This window comes from Carcharodon carcharias, chromosome 13 (genome assembly GCF_017639515.1).
Source record: "Carcharodon carcharias isolate sCarCar2 chromosome 13, sCarCar2.pri, whole genome shotgun sequence".
Classification (NCBI taxonomy): domain Eukaryota; kingdom Metazoa; phylum Chordata; class Chondrichthyes; order Lamniformes; family Lamnidae; genus Carcharodon; species Carcharodon carcharias.
The window spans coordinates 141,598,524-141,615,934 of NC_054479.1; the positions used below are offsets into that span (position 1 = coordinate 141,598,524).

General features: G+C 48.6%; 1 protein-coding gene across 1 annotated transcript in view; it reads right to left on the reverse strand.

Annotated features, from left to right (window-relative positions):
* The window catches only part of frmd4a (FERM domain containing 4A), a 559,644-nt gene extending 543,170 nt beyond the window's left edge, over positions 1-16,474 (reverse strand). The window contains exon 1 of the mRNA XM_041203005.1: positions 16,277-16,474. Within this exon, the coding sequence (XP_041058939.1) occupies positions 16,277-16,327 (51 nt within the window). The 5' untranslated portion in view covers positions 16,328-16,474. The remainder of the gene's footprint in view (positions 1-16,276) is intronic.
* Positions 16,475-17,411: the final 937 nt, after the last annotated feature.

The following is a 17,411-nucleotide window of genomic DNA, read 5'->3' on the forward strand; positions in this document are numbered from 1 at the left end:
CACGTATCACGCTCGTTTGGTCAATCCAGTAGAATAACGTGAATAATCAGTGCACTGTCCATGCCAGAAACTCCCCCCCACTCTGCCCAGTTAAACAACGTTGAAGCAATATAGGACGACTTAGAGTTACACCGGCCGTACAGCACAGAAACAGGCCATTCGACCCAACTGGTCCATGCTGGTGTTTATGCCCTTCTTCACTTCATCCCATCAGCAGAATTTTCTATTCTATGTTCCTTCGTCCACTCATCGAGCTTCAGTGCTCTAAACTGGCAAGAAACTTAGGGGAGAAGATTGCGCTCGTTGGGCAGGCGCGTGCACCCGACTCGAACGAGCGTGAAGCGACGAGCGATGATGTCGGGCGAGCGTCCAGGCGTCAATGGCACCCTCGCGCGATATTTTGGCTGGCGGGTGGGGCTGGGAGTGGGCAGTGTGCCAGCCCGCCATTACCTGGCCTGTTAAGGCCCTTAAGGAACCAACTGACCTGAATTTTTTTTCTTTTGCTGGCCACCCAGCCTTACCCCTTAGATGGGCAGGCGAGAAGGCCAAGTGGCCTTGGCACTTTTGGCGAAAACACATCCATGGTCGGGATGAGGTTTCCTCCAGTGTTAAAAAAAAAACCCAACTTTCTTTGCTCCTATTTTACACGTCCCTGCCTCACTTGATAGGGTCACAGGAGGGGACATGTTTTCACTATTTTAAAGCTCTTTGCTCACTTCGTTAAAACCTTCAGCTTCCTGAGTCGTTAATTGGCCGGCCAGTGTCAAATCCATGTCAGGGCCCGATCGTGGGCGGCGGTCAGCTTCATGGCTGCTCCCAGGCCCAGCCTACCCAATGAGGGCAAAATTCTGCCCCATGGCTTGAACCAAAACCAGCATAAAACTAAACGTAAATTTTCGGATCAGGTCAGGTCTTGCCTCCCTCCGACTGTAAGCTGCGGTTCACTGGGTACCACTCTTGCCAGGGATGTAGGAGGTGGTGGGTTCAACTCCACTTCACAGCTTCAGCCCAAACCAGGCTGGCACACCATGCGGTGTTGATGCAGTGCAGCAGTGTTGGAGGTGCCATTCCAATCGGAGCTGGAAACTCACTGCATTTTCTAGAAGATGCCCAAGAGTCTTTTCTGTGGGCATTGTACATTGTACATGGGGGGTTATTGTGGTAAAACTACATAGCAATCGGGATCAATACTTATCCATCAGACAAAATCACTCAAAGAGATTATCCGGTCAGAGATTCATAGATAGTACAGAAGGAAGCCATTCAGCCCATTGAGTCTATAGTGGCTCTTTTGGAAGGCAATCGACTTAGTTCCAATCCCGCCTTCCCCTTTCCCAATATCCCTGCAATTTTGACTCCTTCAACTGTTTAATGCTGCCAGAAGATTGCAAATTGTGGGGTTCACAGGCAAACTTTGAACATGATAGTGAATTGGTTACTTTCACATAAACAGAGGGTGGTTATTAACAGTAGCACCATTATCACATTGCTGTATGTGGGAGCTTGCTGTGCACAAATTAGCTGCTGTATTTCATACATCACAACAGCAACAACGCTTCAAAAGTACTTCATTTGCTGTAAAGGGCTTTGGTATATCCAGTGGTGGCGAAAGGTGCTATATAAATGCAAATGGTTCTTTCTTAAGAGAGAGGTATCATTGTCTCCACTGCAAGATCAAACACAAGCTTGACTTATCAAGGAAGCCACAAGCAATTTGGTTTCTCTCGGTTCAGTTCATCTGTGTTCCCAGAACAACAATTATTTCTTAAATGATTCCAAAATTCCCTACTCAGACCTCCATTTCATGAGTTAAGCACTCTTTGAAAAAAGAATTCCTGACATTAGTCCTAAATTGATTAATTTTTAGTGTTTGTCTGCCTTTGTCGAACTCTTAAGCTCGATTTAGTTTGTAGCAATGTTTCAGATCGATTTATCTTTTCTATCCTGTTTCCTACCTGATGTACTTCAACAGAATCACCTCTCTGTCACTGAGTGTTAAGGCTGCAACATCCTTGTCCCTCCAGTGCTTCCTCAATATCCTGTACCAGGGATCGAATAGTAACTCCTATCGAAACTATCCCTAGTTTCTGAACATCTCCCTTGCGTGGCTGTAATCAGAACCAGGCATAATATTCCCTGTGCAGTTTGACCAGAGTGTTATGCACGATGTGTTCGATGGTTTGGGCTCAGTGGTTCAGCATTCTATTTAGTTCTGTCAAAGGGTCATGAGGACTCGAAATGTCAACTCTTTTCTTCTCCGCCGATGCTGCCAGACCTGCTGAGTTTTTCCAGGTAATTCTGTTTTTGTTTTCTATTTACTTTGTTGATTGTTGCCAGGCTGTGATTAGACAAATCCATTAAAAACCTCTCAATCTCTTTCAACATCATCCGTAATTAGTTCAACACCATTGAGTACATGTGCTCTTTTCTGTTTTCTTCCTATGTGCAGTATGCATCTTCATATACTGGAGCATATTAAGATTCATCTGGAAATACTCCTCTGCTCACTCACTTACTTATTCAGTCCAACTCATTGACTGTCCTTCCTAGTTTGGGACTGACTGCGCATCCAATCCATAATTCTTTAAAAAAAACATCCAAAATCTTTCCTGGTTTGACCTGCGGGGAAAACCCTCCTACACCGATAAAGAAACATAAAAAAGATGTAGGCAAGAAACTCCTGAAATGTGCCTTTGTCAATGGGTTTAAGAAAAGATTTCTCGGTCGCTATTATTTAGCATATTAATTTCAAACCCATTGGTTAAGGTGGCAGGGTTAAACCACTTCTGTGGAAATGTGATCCTCCACTGGATAAGCATCCTGGAACCTTCAACAGCATCATTAAATCAGCTAACCTCTCTGGTGCCTTTGACTCTTTCAGGTCTGTAGTAATTTGCCAAATCTTAGCAACCTGACAATTCTCAGATGTAACCCACTGGAAGTGTCCTCTCCAGACCACAGATAGATTAAAAAACAAGGGGACTTCTGCAGCTAACGCTTCAATGCCCACCCTCCATCTCAAGTTTATACAGAGCTGCACTACTGCGGGTCTGGATAAAAAGAATCTTGTAAATCAAGTCATTTCTGACAGGGGGTTAAATCTTTACTACAGTGAGCTTAACAAAAGATTGGTGTGACTTTATTTTTGTGCCTGACTGCCCTTAACCTTTGCGTTTATATCAGGCAACATTGTTGGGATGGTTTAATTTTCCCTAAAGCAGAATAGGCGAAACCGACAAAAATAAGTCCATGTGATAATATCCTAATTTACAGTCATTTCATTTCCACATCATCAATGATCCCTCCCATTATCTACCTGCATTATTTATGGCTATCCTTCCTACAGCTTTTCCATCTCCATGTTGGAAACACATTGAGGAAAGCAGAAGACTACAAGAACTAGGAGATTAGAATTTGCACCAACCCACTCTACTAGCTGTGGTTTGAAGCATTTGCTTTCCCATTTTACCTGAAATCTGCCTCTGAGTAATGAACATCTTTGCAGAAATTGTCCTGTCCACATGACCAGCTGCTATGATGTAATTATGTACACAGGCCTGAGTTCCAACATTAATCTAGGCTGCAATCTGAGCCCAGGCCTTTTAATGGAGTCCCACAATTTCATTACTAGAGCTACCAGCTGGCTGCCTTTACTCTTGGCCAAACAACACGTACACCTTAATTTAGTTAACTTAATGTGAAGCAAGTAATGTTCTCCTTTCACTGTGGATCACATGCCCCCTGGCTCATAAACTGAAATGATTATCCTGAAAATCCAGTTTCTTCAAATTGATGAGCTTCACTGGCATTCGGAAAGAGCCACGTCTCGTCCTGGGGTTAAGATGGTGTCAGAAGCGTGACAGCACCAATGCATTGCAAGGGGAGACACAGATTCCAAGACCTGTGACTCCCTGAATGCTGAGTTACCGATCAGACTTGAAGAGGCATCAAATTGAAGCTAGCAAGGCAGGAGGGAGGGAGAAAAGAAGAGGAAATCCCTCCATGGTCTCATCCCTCCCTATCTCTGTAATCTCCTCCAGCTCCACAACCCTCTGAGATATCTGCGCTCCTCTTAATTCCTCCTCTACACTCCATAAGACCATAAGAACATAAGAGCAGAAATTAGGCCATTCGGCCCATCGAGTCTGCTCCGCCATTCAATCATGGCTGATAAGTTTCTCAACCCCATTCTCCCGTCTTCTCCCCGTAACCTTTGATCCCCTTACCAATCAAGAACCTATCTATCTCGGTCTTAAATATACTCAATGACCTGGCCTCCACAGCCTTCTGTGGCAATGAATTCCATAGATTCACCACTCTCTGGCTAAAGAAGTTTCTCCTCATCTCTGTTCTAAAAGGTCTTCCCTTTACTCTGAGGCTGTGTCCTCGGGTCCTAGTCTCTCCTACTAATGGAAACATCTTCCCCACATCCACTCTATCCAGGCCTTTCAGTATTCTGTAAGTTTCAATCAGATCCCCCCCTCATCCTTCTAAACTCCATCGAGTACAGACCCAGAGTCCTCAAATGTTCCTCTAATTCTGGACATCCGTGCGTTCCCAATTAGAATTGCTCCACCACTGGTGCCCAATCTTCAATTGCCTGGGCTCCAAGCTCTAGAACTCCCTCCCCACACCTTTCCACTTCTCTACCTCATTATCTCACTCAAGTGTACAAAATTCTCACAGGGCTCGATGCAGTAGACTCGGGAAGGCTGCTTCCCCTGGCTGGGTGGTCTAGAACTAAATCTTTGCCGGAGTTAAATCTTGCTGCATTTTTGGAATCCTCTACTCCAGAAGGCCGGGGAAACTCAGTCATCGAGTGTGTTCAAAGCGGAGGTTGATAGATTTCTAGATGCCAAAGGCCTTAAGGGATACGGGAGTAGTGCAGGAAGATAGCGTTGAGGTAGCCGATCAGCCGTGTTCCAGTCAAATGGAACAGCAGGCTCCAGAGGCCAAATGGCCTACTCCTGCTCCTGTGTTCCCAGAGCCAGGGGACGCAGTCTCAGAATAAGAGGCAGGCCATTTAAGACTGAGACGAGGAAGAATTTCTTCACTCAGAGGGTGGTGAATCTTTGGAACTCTGCGCCGCAGAGGGATGTGGAGGCTCGGTCATTGAGCATGTTCAAGACAGAGATGGATAGATTTTTAGATATCCAGGAATATGGGGATGGCGCAGGAAAATGGCGCAGACAGGAGATCAGCCATGATCATGATGAATGGTGGAGCAGGCTCGAGAGGTCGAATGGCCTACTCCTGCTCCTATCTCTTATGTACCTCTGTTTCCTCCTTTAAGACACTGCTTAAACCTAGCTCTTTGACCAAGCTTTTGGTTGTCTGGCCTGATATCTCCTTAAGTGGCTCTGTGACCAACTTTGTCCCTGCTCCTGTGAGGCGCCTTGGAACGTCTCATTATGTAAAAGGTGCTACAGAAATATAAGTTGTTGTTGAAACCTGGCCCCTGCCTCCTAAAGGCTTCAGGGTTTACAGTGCCCACGGAGGCCATTCAACCCATCACGTCATTACTGCCTTCACGCTTGAGAAATTCAAAACTGGTTCCCGTCCCTAATCGTCGTGAAGTGACTCACACCAGGAAGCGACTGAGTGAGTGTCAGGCGAAAGGAATGATTAGGTTGCCTGAAATATCGTGCCAGCACTTACCATCTCGATAGGCCTGTGAAGAAAGGTTAACCCGGAGAAGACACAGTAATGAGGAAATCAATACCTTCAGCAGGTGGGGAGAGACAACTGGATCGGAGAGCAGAAAGACTTAAGAAAGCCATAATCACATGAAGAATGTATTCCAGTTAGTCTGGTATCATAAGAAATGTCACTGTGGCTCCTCTTTAAATTGCATCAGCTGAGGTGCAAATGGAATATCTTTACAATCCTTCAATGTGAGCCACACAGGTCAGCGGAAATGCAGTATCCATATCTTTAAAATAAAACTCATTTTATGTAACCGTGTGGGCTATTTATCATATTTTTCTACTCTTGAGTTGTAGCTCATACATATTAATAAAACAATTATGTTAAGCCATAAGCGCAGAAGCATTAAATACTCATAAATAGGTTAGCCTGAGTTTATCATGCACTATAATGTAATAACAGTTCCTGTTCCTTCAAGATCAATTTTAGGTTGTCAGCAGCCATCCACAACACAGATTTGTTTTTTCCTAAATGTGAAAATTATTGGCGTTAAAGATAAAGAGTTTGCAATGCCCCACCCCTCCCCCACCTCCCCCAACCCCGACGATGGCTCGCTGAATTCGTCCACCACTTTGCTCAGCCATTCAAACGAGGCAGGATTCCTCGGCTTTGAGGAGCTGACTGACTGCGTGGAAACAATAGAGCGCCCTACCTGGGGTGGGGGTGGGGGTGGGAGGAGGGGGGGGGGGGCGGTGTTGGTGGGGGGTATCTGCTGTGGTTTGATTATTAGCATTCCAGCCACCGGCTCTGAAGGTTCTGGGTTTAAATCCCACTCCGGAAACCTGAACACATTAAAAAAAAAGTCAAGGCAGATACTCCAATTCAGTGCTGAGGGACTGCGGCACTGTTAGGGGTGCTGTCTTTTGGACGTCTTGGTTAAACTACCCTCGGGTGGGTGTAAAAGATCCCATGGCGCGACTTTAAAGGAAGAGCAGGGAAGTTCTCCCCAGCGTCCTGGCCAATGTTTCTCCTTGAATCGACATCCCAAAAAAAAAGAAACAGCTGATCTGGGTCATTATCACATTGCTGCTGGTTGGAGCTTGCTGTGTGCAAACTGGTTGCTGTGTTTCCCCGCATTACAGCAGAGGCTGCAGTTCAATGGCTGTAAAGCCCTTTGGAGGGTGGGGGGGAACGGCGTCCTGAAACTGTGAAAGGCGCTATGTAAATGCAAAGTCTCTTCGCAGAACTTCCGAGTTTGGAAGAGGATGAGCAAGCTTCTGGCTCCTGATCACCATCTGCTGGGCACTGCTGGAAGTGCACAGTGAAGACATTGCGCCCCCCCCCCCCAACCCCCCACCCCCCCAACTGCCAACCCCTGATTCCCCCCCACCTCAACACCTCCCCAACCTCCCACCTCCACACACAGCCAGTTTGCTGACACTCACTATGGGCTGAACGTGGTGAGTGACTGACACTCAAAATCACAGTAGCAGCAAAGCCGGAAAAGATCCTCAGGAGAGAGGGGGACGGGAGAGTATCAGATGGGAAAAGATATGAAGCAATTAACGTGACCAAAATATGACACGGACCATTCCTCTCTTTTAACATAACGAGGGGGAAATTTTCAAACTTATCTCCCGAAATCAAATTCCTGAAGTTAGAGTGTTAAAGTGGAGGAAGTGCACTTGCTGCAGAACATGTGGAATTGTACAGCAACAATTCGGAATAAAAATCAGCGAGTGAGAACATTTGTGGTTTTAATTCCTAATCTATTGGACACGTTAAAAAACAGTTGTCATTAATTCTATTTTAGTGATATTAATAGAGATAAATTACTGGGGACAGGAATGTATGTGAACTTGGCAACCTGATGTGTTACAACCAACATGTGGAAGGAATTAAACTTATAAGTGATTGGATAGAAACATGACTTGATTTAAGCTATTCTTTCTGAAGGTTTTTATTTGTATTGTCCACTTTCTGGTCCTATAAGGTCAGGCGCTTCCGGTGGGTGCAAAGCTGGAAGTCGGTCGGTTGCTGGTCATCCTCGAAAGCAACGTCAAACAAATCACAACTATTCAACCATCTTCAGGAACAGGCAGAGATGGTCCAGGTTTGCAGCCGGTTAGGAGGGGGTTACTGTGGAGTGAGGGGGGTGAGGGGTGTGGTGTTGAGGTGGGGGCAGGGTCAGGGTCCCTTGTTTTGGGAAATTGGTAAAGTTCGGTAATGGAGTTGGTGTGGGATCACTGGGAGGGAGGTGCTCCCAGGAGGGAACAGTCAGACAGAAGTTCCAGGATTGGGAATGGTGTGAGCAGGGTGGTGTTGGGGAGCGGGTGATGGTGGTGGTGTTGGGCAGGGGGGGGCCTTGGGATGTTGCAGGCTGGGGTGTGTAATTCTTGGGGGGCAATCCCTGGGAATTAGGGGCAGTGGGGAGTGGGTGGGTGGCATGTTTACAGGCTCTGTGGACATGGGAATAGACATTGAGGCTCTGGAACAAGGGGAATCTTGGGGAGTAGCAGATGGGGAATGGGGATCTGGGGTTGAACGTCACTTGGAGTCTGTGTTCCAAGTACCTGTGCCATTAGCAGGGAGCAGTGAGAACTATGGCAGGGTGCGTGTAGAGATACTGGGCTGCGAGGGTCTGGGATGATTGCAAAGCGAGTGCTTGAAGTTTGGAATGAGCAAGGAGAATTTGCAGAAGAGGCTGGGCATTGGAAATAAATTGGAGGAGATCTGGAAATGAGGGAGAAGCCACATTAAAACTATGAATGTTGCTAAAAGGCTTAGTTTGTGGAGCACTGGGGTTCCCAAAGTTGCCTTTCCCAGATCTGACATGAGAAGCCTCTGTTATGGACTTTGGATGAAGTGTTTTGATTGTAGAAGCACCTTAAACACAGCTCGTCCTGCTTTCTACAAACACAGCTCGTCCTGCTTTCTACCCTTACTGTCACCATTAGCACATGCCTTAGATAATATCACCACCTTCAACACCTCTTTGTCCTTTTGTCTGTGACATCTTTTGGTTATCTCCACCTATCACTGGCCCTCTATCCAGCTCTACCTGTCCCCCACCCCCCACGCCCCCCCTTAAACCAGCTTATATTTCACCTCTTTTCTATTTTTCCTTAGTTCTGATGAAGAGTCATACGGACTCGAAACATTAACTGTGTTCCTCTCTGCAGATGCTGCCAGATCTGCTGAGTTTTTCCAGGTATTTTTATTTTTGTTTTGGATTTCCAGCATCCGCAGTTTTTTTGCTTTTTACTTCAAATTGAATCTTGGGTGATGGTTGCATGGGGTCAGGGGCTGAGGGAACAGTCAGAGGGACAGTAATCAGGGGCTGAGGGGACAGTCAGAGGGACAGTAATCAGGGGCTAAGGGGACAGTCAGAGGGACACTGATCAGGGGCTAAGAGAACAGGCAGAGGGACACTGATCAGGGGCTAAGAGAACAGGCAGAGGGACACTGATCAGGGGCTAAGAGAACAGGCAGAGGGACACTGATCAGGGGCTAAGAGAACAGGCAGAGGGACACTGATCAGGGGCTAAGGGAACAGGCAGAGGGACACTGATCAGGGGCTAAGAGAACAGTCAGAGGGACACCGATCAGGGGCTAAGAGAACAGGCAGAGGGACACTGATCAGGGGCTAAGAGAACAGTCAGAGGGACACTGATCAGGGGCTAAGAGAACAGTCAGAGGGACACTGATCAGGGGCTAAGGGAACAGACAGAGGGACACTGATCAGGGGCTAAGGGAACAGGCAGAGGGACACTGATCAGGGGCTAAGAGAACAGGCAGAGGGACACTGATCAGGGGCTAAGAGAACAGGCAGAGGGACACTGATCAGGGGCTAAGAGAACAGGCAGAGGGACACTGATCAGGGGCTAAGGGAACAGGCAGAGGGACACTGATCAGGGGCTAAGAGAACAGGCAGAGGGACACTGATCAGGGGCTAAGAGAACAGGCAGAGGGACACTGATCAGGGGCTAAGAGAACAGGCAGAGGGACACTGATCAGGGGCTAAGGGAACAGGCAGAGGGACACTGATCAGGGGCTAAGAGAACAGTCAGAGGGACACTGATCAGGGGCTAAGAGAACAGGCAGAGGGACACTGATCAGGGGCTAAGGGAACAGGCAGAGGGACACTGATCAGGGGCTAAGAGAACAGTCAGAGGGACACTGATCAGGGGCTAAGAGAACAGGCAGAGGGACACTGATCAGGGGCTAAGGGAACAGGCAGAGGGACACTGATCAGGGGCTAAGAGAACAGTCAGAGGGACACTGATCAGAGGCTAAGGGAACAGTCAGAGGGACACTGATCAGGGGCTAAGGGAACAGGCAGAGGGACACTGATCAGGGGCTAAGAGAACAGTCAGAGGGACACTGATCAGGGGCTAAGGGAACAGGCAGAGGGACACTGATCAGAGGCTAAGAGAACAGGCAGAGGGACACTGATCAGGGGCTAAGGGAACAGTCAGAGGGACACTGATCAGGGGCTAAGGGAACAGGCAGAGGGACACTGATCAGGGGCTAAGAGAACAGGCAGAGGGACACTGATCAGGGGCTAAGAGAACAGTCAGAGGGACACTGATCAGGGGCTAAGAGAACAGTCAGAGGGACACTGATCAGGGGCTGAGGGAACAGTCAGAGGGACACTGATCAGAGGCTAAGAGAACAGTCAGAGGGACACTGATCAGGGGCTAAGAGAACAGTCAGAGGGACACTGATCAGGGGCTGAGGGAACAGTCAGAGGGACACTGATCAGGGGCTGAGGGAACAGTCAGAGGGACACTGATCAGGGGCTGAGGGAACAGTCAGAGGGACACTGATCAGGGGCTAAGAGAACAGTCAGAGGGACACTGATCAGGGGCTAAGAGAACAGTCAGAAGGACACTGATCAGGGGCTGAGGGAACAGTCAGAGGGACACTGATCAGGGGCTGAGGGAACAGTCAGAGGGACACTGATCAGGGGCTAAGGGAACAGGCAGAGGGACACTGATCAGGGGCTAAGGGAACAGTCAGAGGGACACTGATCAGGGGCTAAGAGAACAGTCAGAGGGACACTGATCAGGGGCTAAGAGAACAGTCAGAGGGACACTGATCAGGGGCTAAGGGAACAGTCAGAGGGACACTGATCAGGGGCTAAGGGAACAGTCAGACGGACACTGATCAGGGGCTAAGAGAACAGTCAGAGGGACACTGATCAGGGGCTAAGAGAACAGTCAGAGGGACACTGATCAGGGGCTAAGAGAACAGTCAGAGGGACACTGATCAGGGGCTAAGGGAACAGTCAGAGGGACACTGATCAGGGGCTAAGAGAACAGTCAGAGGGACACTGATCAGGGGCTAAGGGAACAGTCAGAGGGACACTGATCAGGGGCTAAGAGAACAGTCAGAGGGACACTGATCAGGGGCTAAGGGAACAGTCAGAGGGACACTGATCAGGGGCTAAGGGAACAGGCAGAGGGACACTGATCAGGGGCTAAGAGAACAGGCAGAGGGACACTGATCAGGGGCTAAGAGAACAGGCAGAGGGACACTGATCAGGGGCTAAGAGAACAGGCAGAGGGACACTGATCAGGGGCTAAGGGAACAGTCAGAGGGACACTGATCAGGGGCTGAGGGAACAGTCAGAGGGACACTGATCAGGGGCTAAGAGAACAGTCAGAGGGACACTGATCAGGGGCTAAGAGAACAGTCAGAGGGACACTGATCAGGGGCTGAGGGAACAGTCAGAGGGACACTGATCAGGGGCTGAGGGAACAGTCAGAGGAATACTGATCAGGGGCTAAGGGAACAGGCAGAGGGACACTGATCAGGGGCTAAGAGAACAGGCAGAGGGACACTGATCAGGGGCTAAGGGAACAGTCAGAGGGACACTGATCAGGGGCTAAGAGAACAGTCAGAGGGACACTGATCAGGGGCTAAGAGAACAGTCAGAGGGACACTGATCAGGGGCTAAGGGAACAGTCAGAGGGACACTGATCAGGGGCTAAGGGAACAGTCAGAGGGACACTGATCAGGGGCTAAGAGAACAGTCAGAGGGACACTGATCAGGGGCTAAGAGAACAGTCAGAGGGACACTGATCAGGGGCTAAGAGAACAGTCAGAGGGACACTGATCAGGGGCTAAGAGAACAGTCAGAGGGACACTGATCAGGGGCTAAGGGAACAGGCAGAGGGACACTGATCAGGGGCTAAGAGAACAGGCAGAGGGACACTGATCAGGGGCTAAGAGAACAGGCAGAGGGACACTGATCAGGGGCTAAGGGAACAGTCAGAGGGACACTGATCAGGGGCTGAGGGAACAGTCAGAGGGACACTGATCAGGGGCTAAGAGAACAGTCAGAGGGACACTGATCAGGGGCTAAGAGAACAGTCAGAGGGACACTGATCAGGGGCTTAGGGAACAGTCAGAGGGACACTGATCAGGGGCTGAGGGAACAGTCAGAGGAATACTGATCAGGGGCTAAGGGAACAGGCAGAGGGACACTGATCAGGGGCTAAGAGAACAGGCAGAGGGACACTGATCAGGGGCTAAGGGAACAGTCAGAGGGACACTGATCAGGGGCTAAGAGAACAGTCAGAGGGACACTGATCAGGGGCTAAGAGAACAGTCAGAGGGACACTGATCAGGGGCTAAGGGAACAGTCAGAGGGACACTGATCAGGGGCTAAGGGAACAGTCAGAGGGACACTGATCAGGGGCTAAGAGAACAGTCAGAGGGACACTGATCAGGGGCTAAGAGAACAGTCAGAGGGACACTGATCAGGGGCTAAGAGAACAGTCAGAGGGACACTGATCAGGGGCTAAGAGAACAGTCAGAGGGACACTGATCAGGGGCTAAGGGAACAGTCAGAGGGTCACTGATCAGGGGCTAAGAGAACAGTCAGAGGGACACTGATCAGGGGCTAAGGGAACAGTCAGAGGGACACTGATCAGGGGCTAAGAGAACAGTCAGAGGGACACTGATCAGGGGCTAAGAGAACAGTCAGAGGGACACTGATCAGGGGCTAAGAGAACAGTCAGAGGGACACTGATCAGGGGCTAAGAGAACAGGCAGAGGGACACTGATCAGGGGCTAAGAGAACAGGCAGAGGGACACTGATCAGGGGCTAAGAGAACAGGCAGAGGGACACTGATCAGGGGCTAAGGGAACAGGCAGAGGGACACTGATCAGGGGCTAAGAGAACAGTCAGAGGGACACTGATCAGGGGCTAAGAGAACAGGCAGAGGGACACTGATCAGGGGCTAAGAGAACAGTCAGAGGGACACTGATCAGAGGCTAAGAGAACAGGCAGAGGGACACTGATCAGGGGCTAAGAGAACAGGCAGAGGGACACTGATCAGGGGCTAAGAGAACAGGCAGAGGGACACTGATCAGGGGCTGAGGGGACAGTCAGAGGGACACTGATCAGGGGCTAAGGGAACAGTCAGAGGGACACTGATCAGGGGCTAAGAGAACAGGCAGAGGGACACTGATCAGGGGCTAAGGGAACAGGCAGAGGGACACTGATCAAGGGCTAAGAGAACAGGCAGAGGGACACTGATCAGGGGCTAAGAGAACAGTCAGAGGGACACTGATCAGGGGCTAAGAGAACAGGCAGAGGGACACTGATCAGGGGCTAAGGGAACAGGCAGAGGGACACTGATCAGGGGCTAAGAGAACAGGCAGAGGGACACTGATCAGGGGCTAAGAGAACAGTTAGAGGGACACTGATCAGGGGCTAAGGGAACAGTCAGAGGGACACTGATCAGGGGCTAAGGGAACAGTCAGAGGGACACTGATCAGGGGCTAAGAGAACAGGCAGAGGGACACTGATCAGGGGCTAAGGGAACAGTCAGAGGGACACTGATCAGGGGCTAAGGGAACAGGCAGAGGGACACTGATCAGGGGCTAAGAGAACAGGCAGAGGGACACTGATCAGGGGCTAAGGGAACAGGCAGAGGGACACTGATCAGGGGCTAAGAGAACAGGCAGAGGGACACTGATCAGGGGCTAAGGGAACAGGCAGAGGGACTGATCAGGGGCTGAGGGGACAGTCAGAGGGACACTGATCAGGGGCTAAGAGAACAGGCAGAGGGACACTGATCAGGGGCTAAGGGAACAGGCAGGGGGACACTGATCAGGGGCTAAGAGAACAGGCAGAGGGACACTGATCAGGGGCTGAGGGGACAGTCAGAGGGACACTGATCGGGGCTAAGAGAACAGGCAGGGGGACACTGATCAGGGGCTAAGAGAACAGGCAGAGGGACACTGATCAGGGGCTAAGAGAACAGGCAGAGGGACACTGATCGGGGTCTAAGGGAACAGGCAGAGGGACAGTGATCAGAGGCTAAGAGAACAGGCAGAGGGACACTGATCAGGGGCTAAGGGAACAGGCAGAGGGACACTGATCAGGGGCTAAGGGAACAGGCAGAGGGACACTGATCAGGGGCTAAGAGAACAGGCAGGGGGACACTGATCAGGGGCTAAGAGAACAGTCAGAGGGACACTGAGTTTTTCTGGCGTTTTCTGTTTTTGTTTCAGATTTCCAGCCTCTGCAGTGCTTTGCTTTTAGCAAAATGTGAATGTTCCCTCAAATGGTTTCAATTTGGCTTCTGGATTTTCCAAAACCTTCAGGTTTAAGAAGCATTGAACTGACATCGGCTGTGGCAGAACCACACACTGCAGCTGGATAATAAACCTCAGCAATGAGCTAAGTGTAGGGAAATTGTAAACGCGCACTAGCTCTTTACAGACCACTTTATGATTTGTCTACAGCTAAAACAAAGGAAATTTTCAACCCCTCCCCTTTAGACTCCAGAACAAATAAGTGTTAACAACAACCTCGTTGCAATTATTTAGTAGGTACTATAATCAAATACATGAAAAGTACCGAATTCATTCCACTTCTACAATGCACAGCAGAAAATTACATTTACATTGAGAAACCGGGTCCCACTGACAAACAAAGGGTTAATTTTAACTTTATCAACGGCCAAGGGAGATGCTCTTGCAATGCACTGATATTTCTGTCTAGTTTTTAAGTGCTCGATTTAGGCTGGCCTGGTCTCGTCTATAGTATTTCATTGAGGTTATGTCGTGAGCATTTCACCAAGTACAGAGATTCTGGTAATCACACAGACCTGCAGTTTATTACTCATTCTGAGAACAGACCGTGGCTTTTTAATTGCTGCTCCGGTGTGCGTATTAACAAGAGTGTTTCTGACAGGTAAAAAAAACATTATTTCCATACGGTTTCCCCTTATTTGCACAATAAGCTGTCTAAACCCGTTACGATATAACTGCACAATTCACTGTTTAAACGTTCTGCTGTGGAACAGTAGCTGTTCAGTAACAACCCTCACTAAAGGAAGTCACCAGGTGCCCCGCACAGTACATTAATCATTCAGAGATCTGCTGTCAAAATCCCCAGTTTTTTCTTCACACAAACAGAGTTTGCCTCCAATCCATCTGCATATTATCAAAATACTCACAAGCCAACACAGGAATTACAATTGTTTCAACATGGCTGCGCAATTTAAAAGTGTTTTCTGGTACCAGCACAGTTAGCCAGAATGTTTGTTCCTGGGGACAGTGTTTACTTATTTTGTGTGTGTGTGTGTGTGTGTGTGTGTGGCTGTTTATATGTGTGTGTGTGGCTGTTTATATGTGTGTGTGTGTGTGTGGCTGTTTATATGTGCGTGTGTGTGGCTGTTTATATGTGTGTTTTATGTCTGAGTGTCTTTTCCAAGTTACATTTTTTCTTTTAACCCCATCCCTGAATCAATGAGCTTTCAGCATTCTGCACAGGAGACTACAAGACTTCATTCCCAAAGGGTTGGCAATGAATAAAACCACTGCTTTAAAAAAAATAACTTACCTTAGAAGCACCTCAGCAGTGTAAGAGAAATTAAATCTTCAGGAGACAATTTTCAGGACACTGAGCAGTTACTGTCTGGATGTGTTACTATCTCTCTACTGCTTGATAGAAATGTGTTAACAGAAAGATAATCACTACTCTAGGTCCTTTCCTCTCTGCCTCAGCTTCCAGTTTGAATGTATTTCTTCTAAGAGAATCTTGACACAACACAGATTGTTCCACGAAACTCAAGTCTCACTCCCTCTCTTGCCCCACTTTCCGAAAGGATCATAACCAGGCCATTCTCTGTCAGCATTGGTGATTAATTCCTTTAAGGTTCCTGCTTACCTTTCTCTCTCTGCCCCCCCCCCCTCCCCGCCTCCCCAGTTCAGTGTCTCATAACCAGTAGAAATGAGTGCGGCTGCACTGTTCTGGCAGTTTCCCATCTGATCAGTAACAGGCATTTCTGTGAGGCTATTCACAGCTTTAAATGAAAAGCAAGTGTAAACATGGCTGTCTATTGAGCTGGCGTTCCTCATTTAGAAAACCTCCCACTTCTATTCACAGACCGACAATATTCTCTCAGCACACTCTCTCCACAATAACATTCTGCTTAAAAAGCGACACTGCAACAGATAAAGAGAGAAAGAGAGAGAGACAGAGAGACTGAGAGCAATTTCTGGAAAGACAAAAGCTCCAGCAGTTTCTGCTAACATGCCTGTACCTTTCCTTGCAAGGTTAAGCGAGTGGCTGCAGCCGTCTCTCTCTCTCTTTTAATTCACCTACCTTCGTACGCATTGGAGATAGTAGACCTTCCATTTTTGCGTTAGCCCTCATAACATCCCCCTCTCCCTGGCCGTCTCCTTTTAGCTTTTAGGCATCCCACGTAAAAAAGGGCCACGCCAACTGCAGTGTGATTTCTTCCATATCAACCTGCCTAACTTGAACCAGAACAGCAGTGCACACAGCTCCTGGTGGAGTCTTCCTCTGTCTCTCTCTCTCTCTGTGTCTGTGTCTGTGTGCAATATGCCTGGAGCTAATGTTTGCTGTACGCTCCACTGACAAATGATTCCCGTCCTTTAGGCAGTGCCTTCAACACAGGGGGGTGGGTGGGCGGGGGGTGGGGGGGGGAATGCTATCATCCAAACGGCTGCTATTAGGTCACAGAAGGATGTCTGGAAGGTGCTTACTTCGCACTATTGTCTGGATGTGATGAAAGGGTTTTCATAAGCTCCAGCAGTTTTATCCCAACCCCATACGTCACTCACCCTGTTCCGATGCCTCTGAGTTCACACACATGTGTGGTTTCCACCCCGCCCCCCCCCCCCCCCCCCACCCCCCCCGAGCCACGCAGATATTGTACAAAGCACGCACCCCATGGGAGGGGCACAAGTTTGTTTCCTTGGTGTTAGAGGGTCACTTCTCTACACTTAAAGCTGTGTTCCTCCCTCCACCACCCACCACCACCACCACCTGCTGCTGCTGCTCACACAAGCTCACCTTTTTTCTATTTAAGCGGTGCACTTGTCAGGCTCAAATCCTCCCCTTTTGCAGACCTGTACCATCAGGATAACTCACATTTATTTATATGGGTGATAAGAACAAAAAAAAAACTGCGGATGCCGGAAATCCAAAACAGAAACAGAATTACCTGGAAAAACTCAGCAGGTCTGGCAGCATCAGCGGAGAAGAAAAGAGTCGACATTTCGAGTCCTCATGACCTTTCGACAGAACTGGGTGAATATAAGGATTTGGGTGAAATATAAGCTGGTTTAAGGTGGGGTGGGGGGAGAGAAGTTGGGGGGGTGGTTGTAGGGACAAGCAAGCAGTGATAGAAGCAGATCATCAAAAGATGTCACAGACAAAAGAACAAAAGAACACAAAGGTGTTGAAGGTGGTGATATTATCTAAACGAATGTGC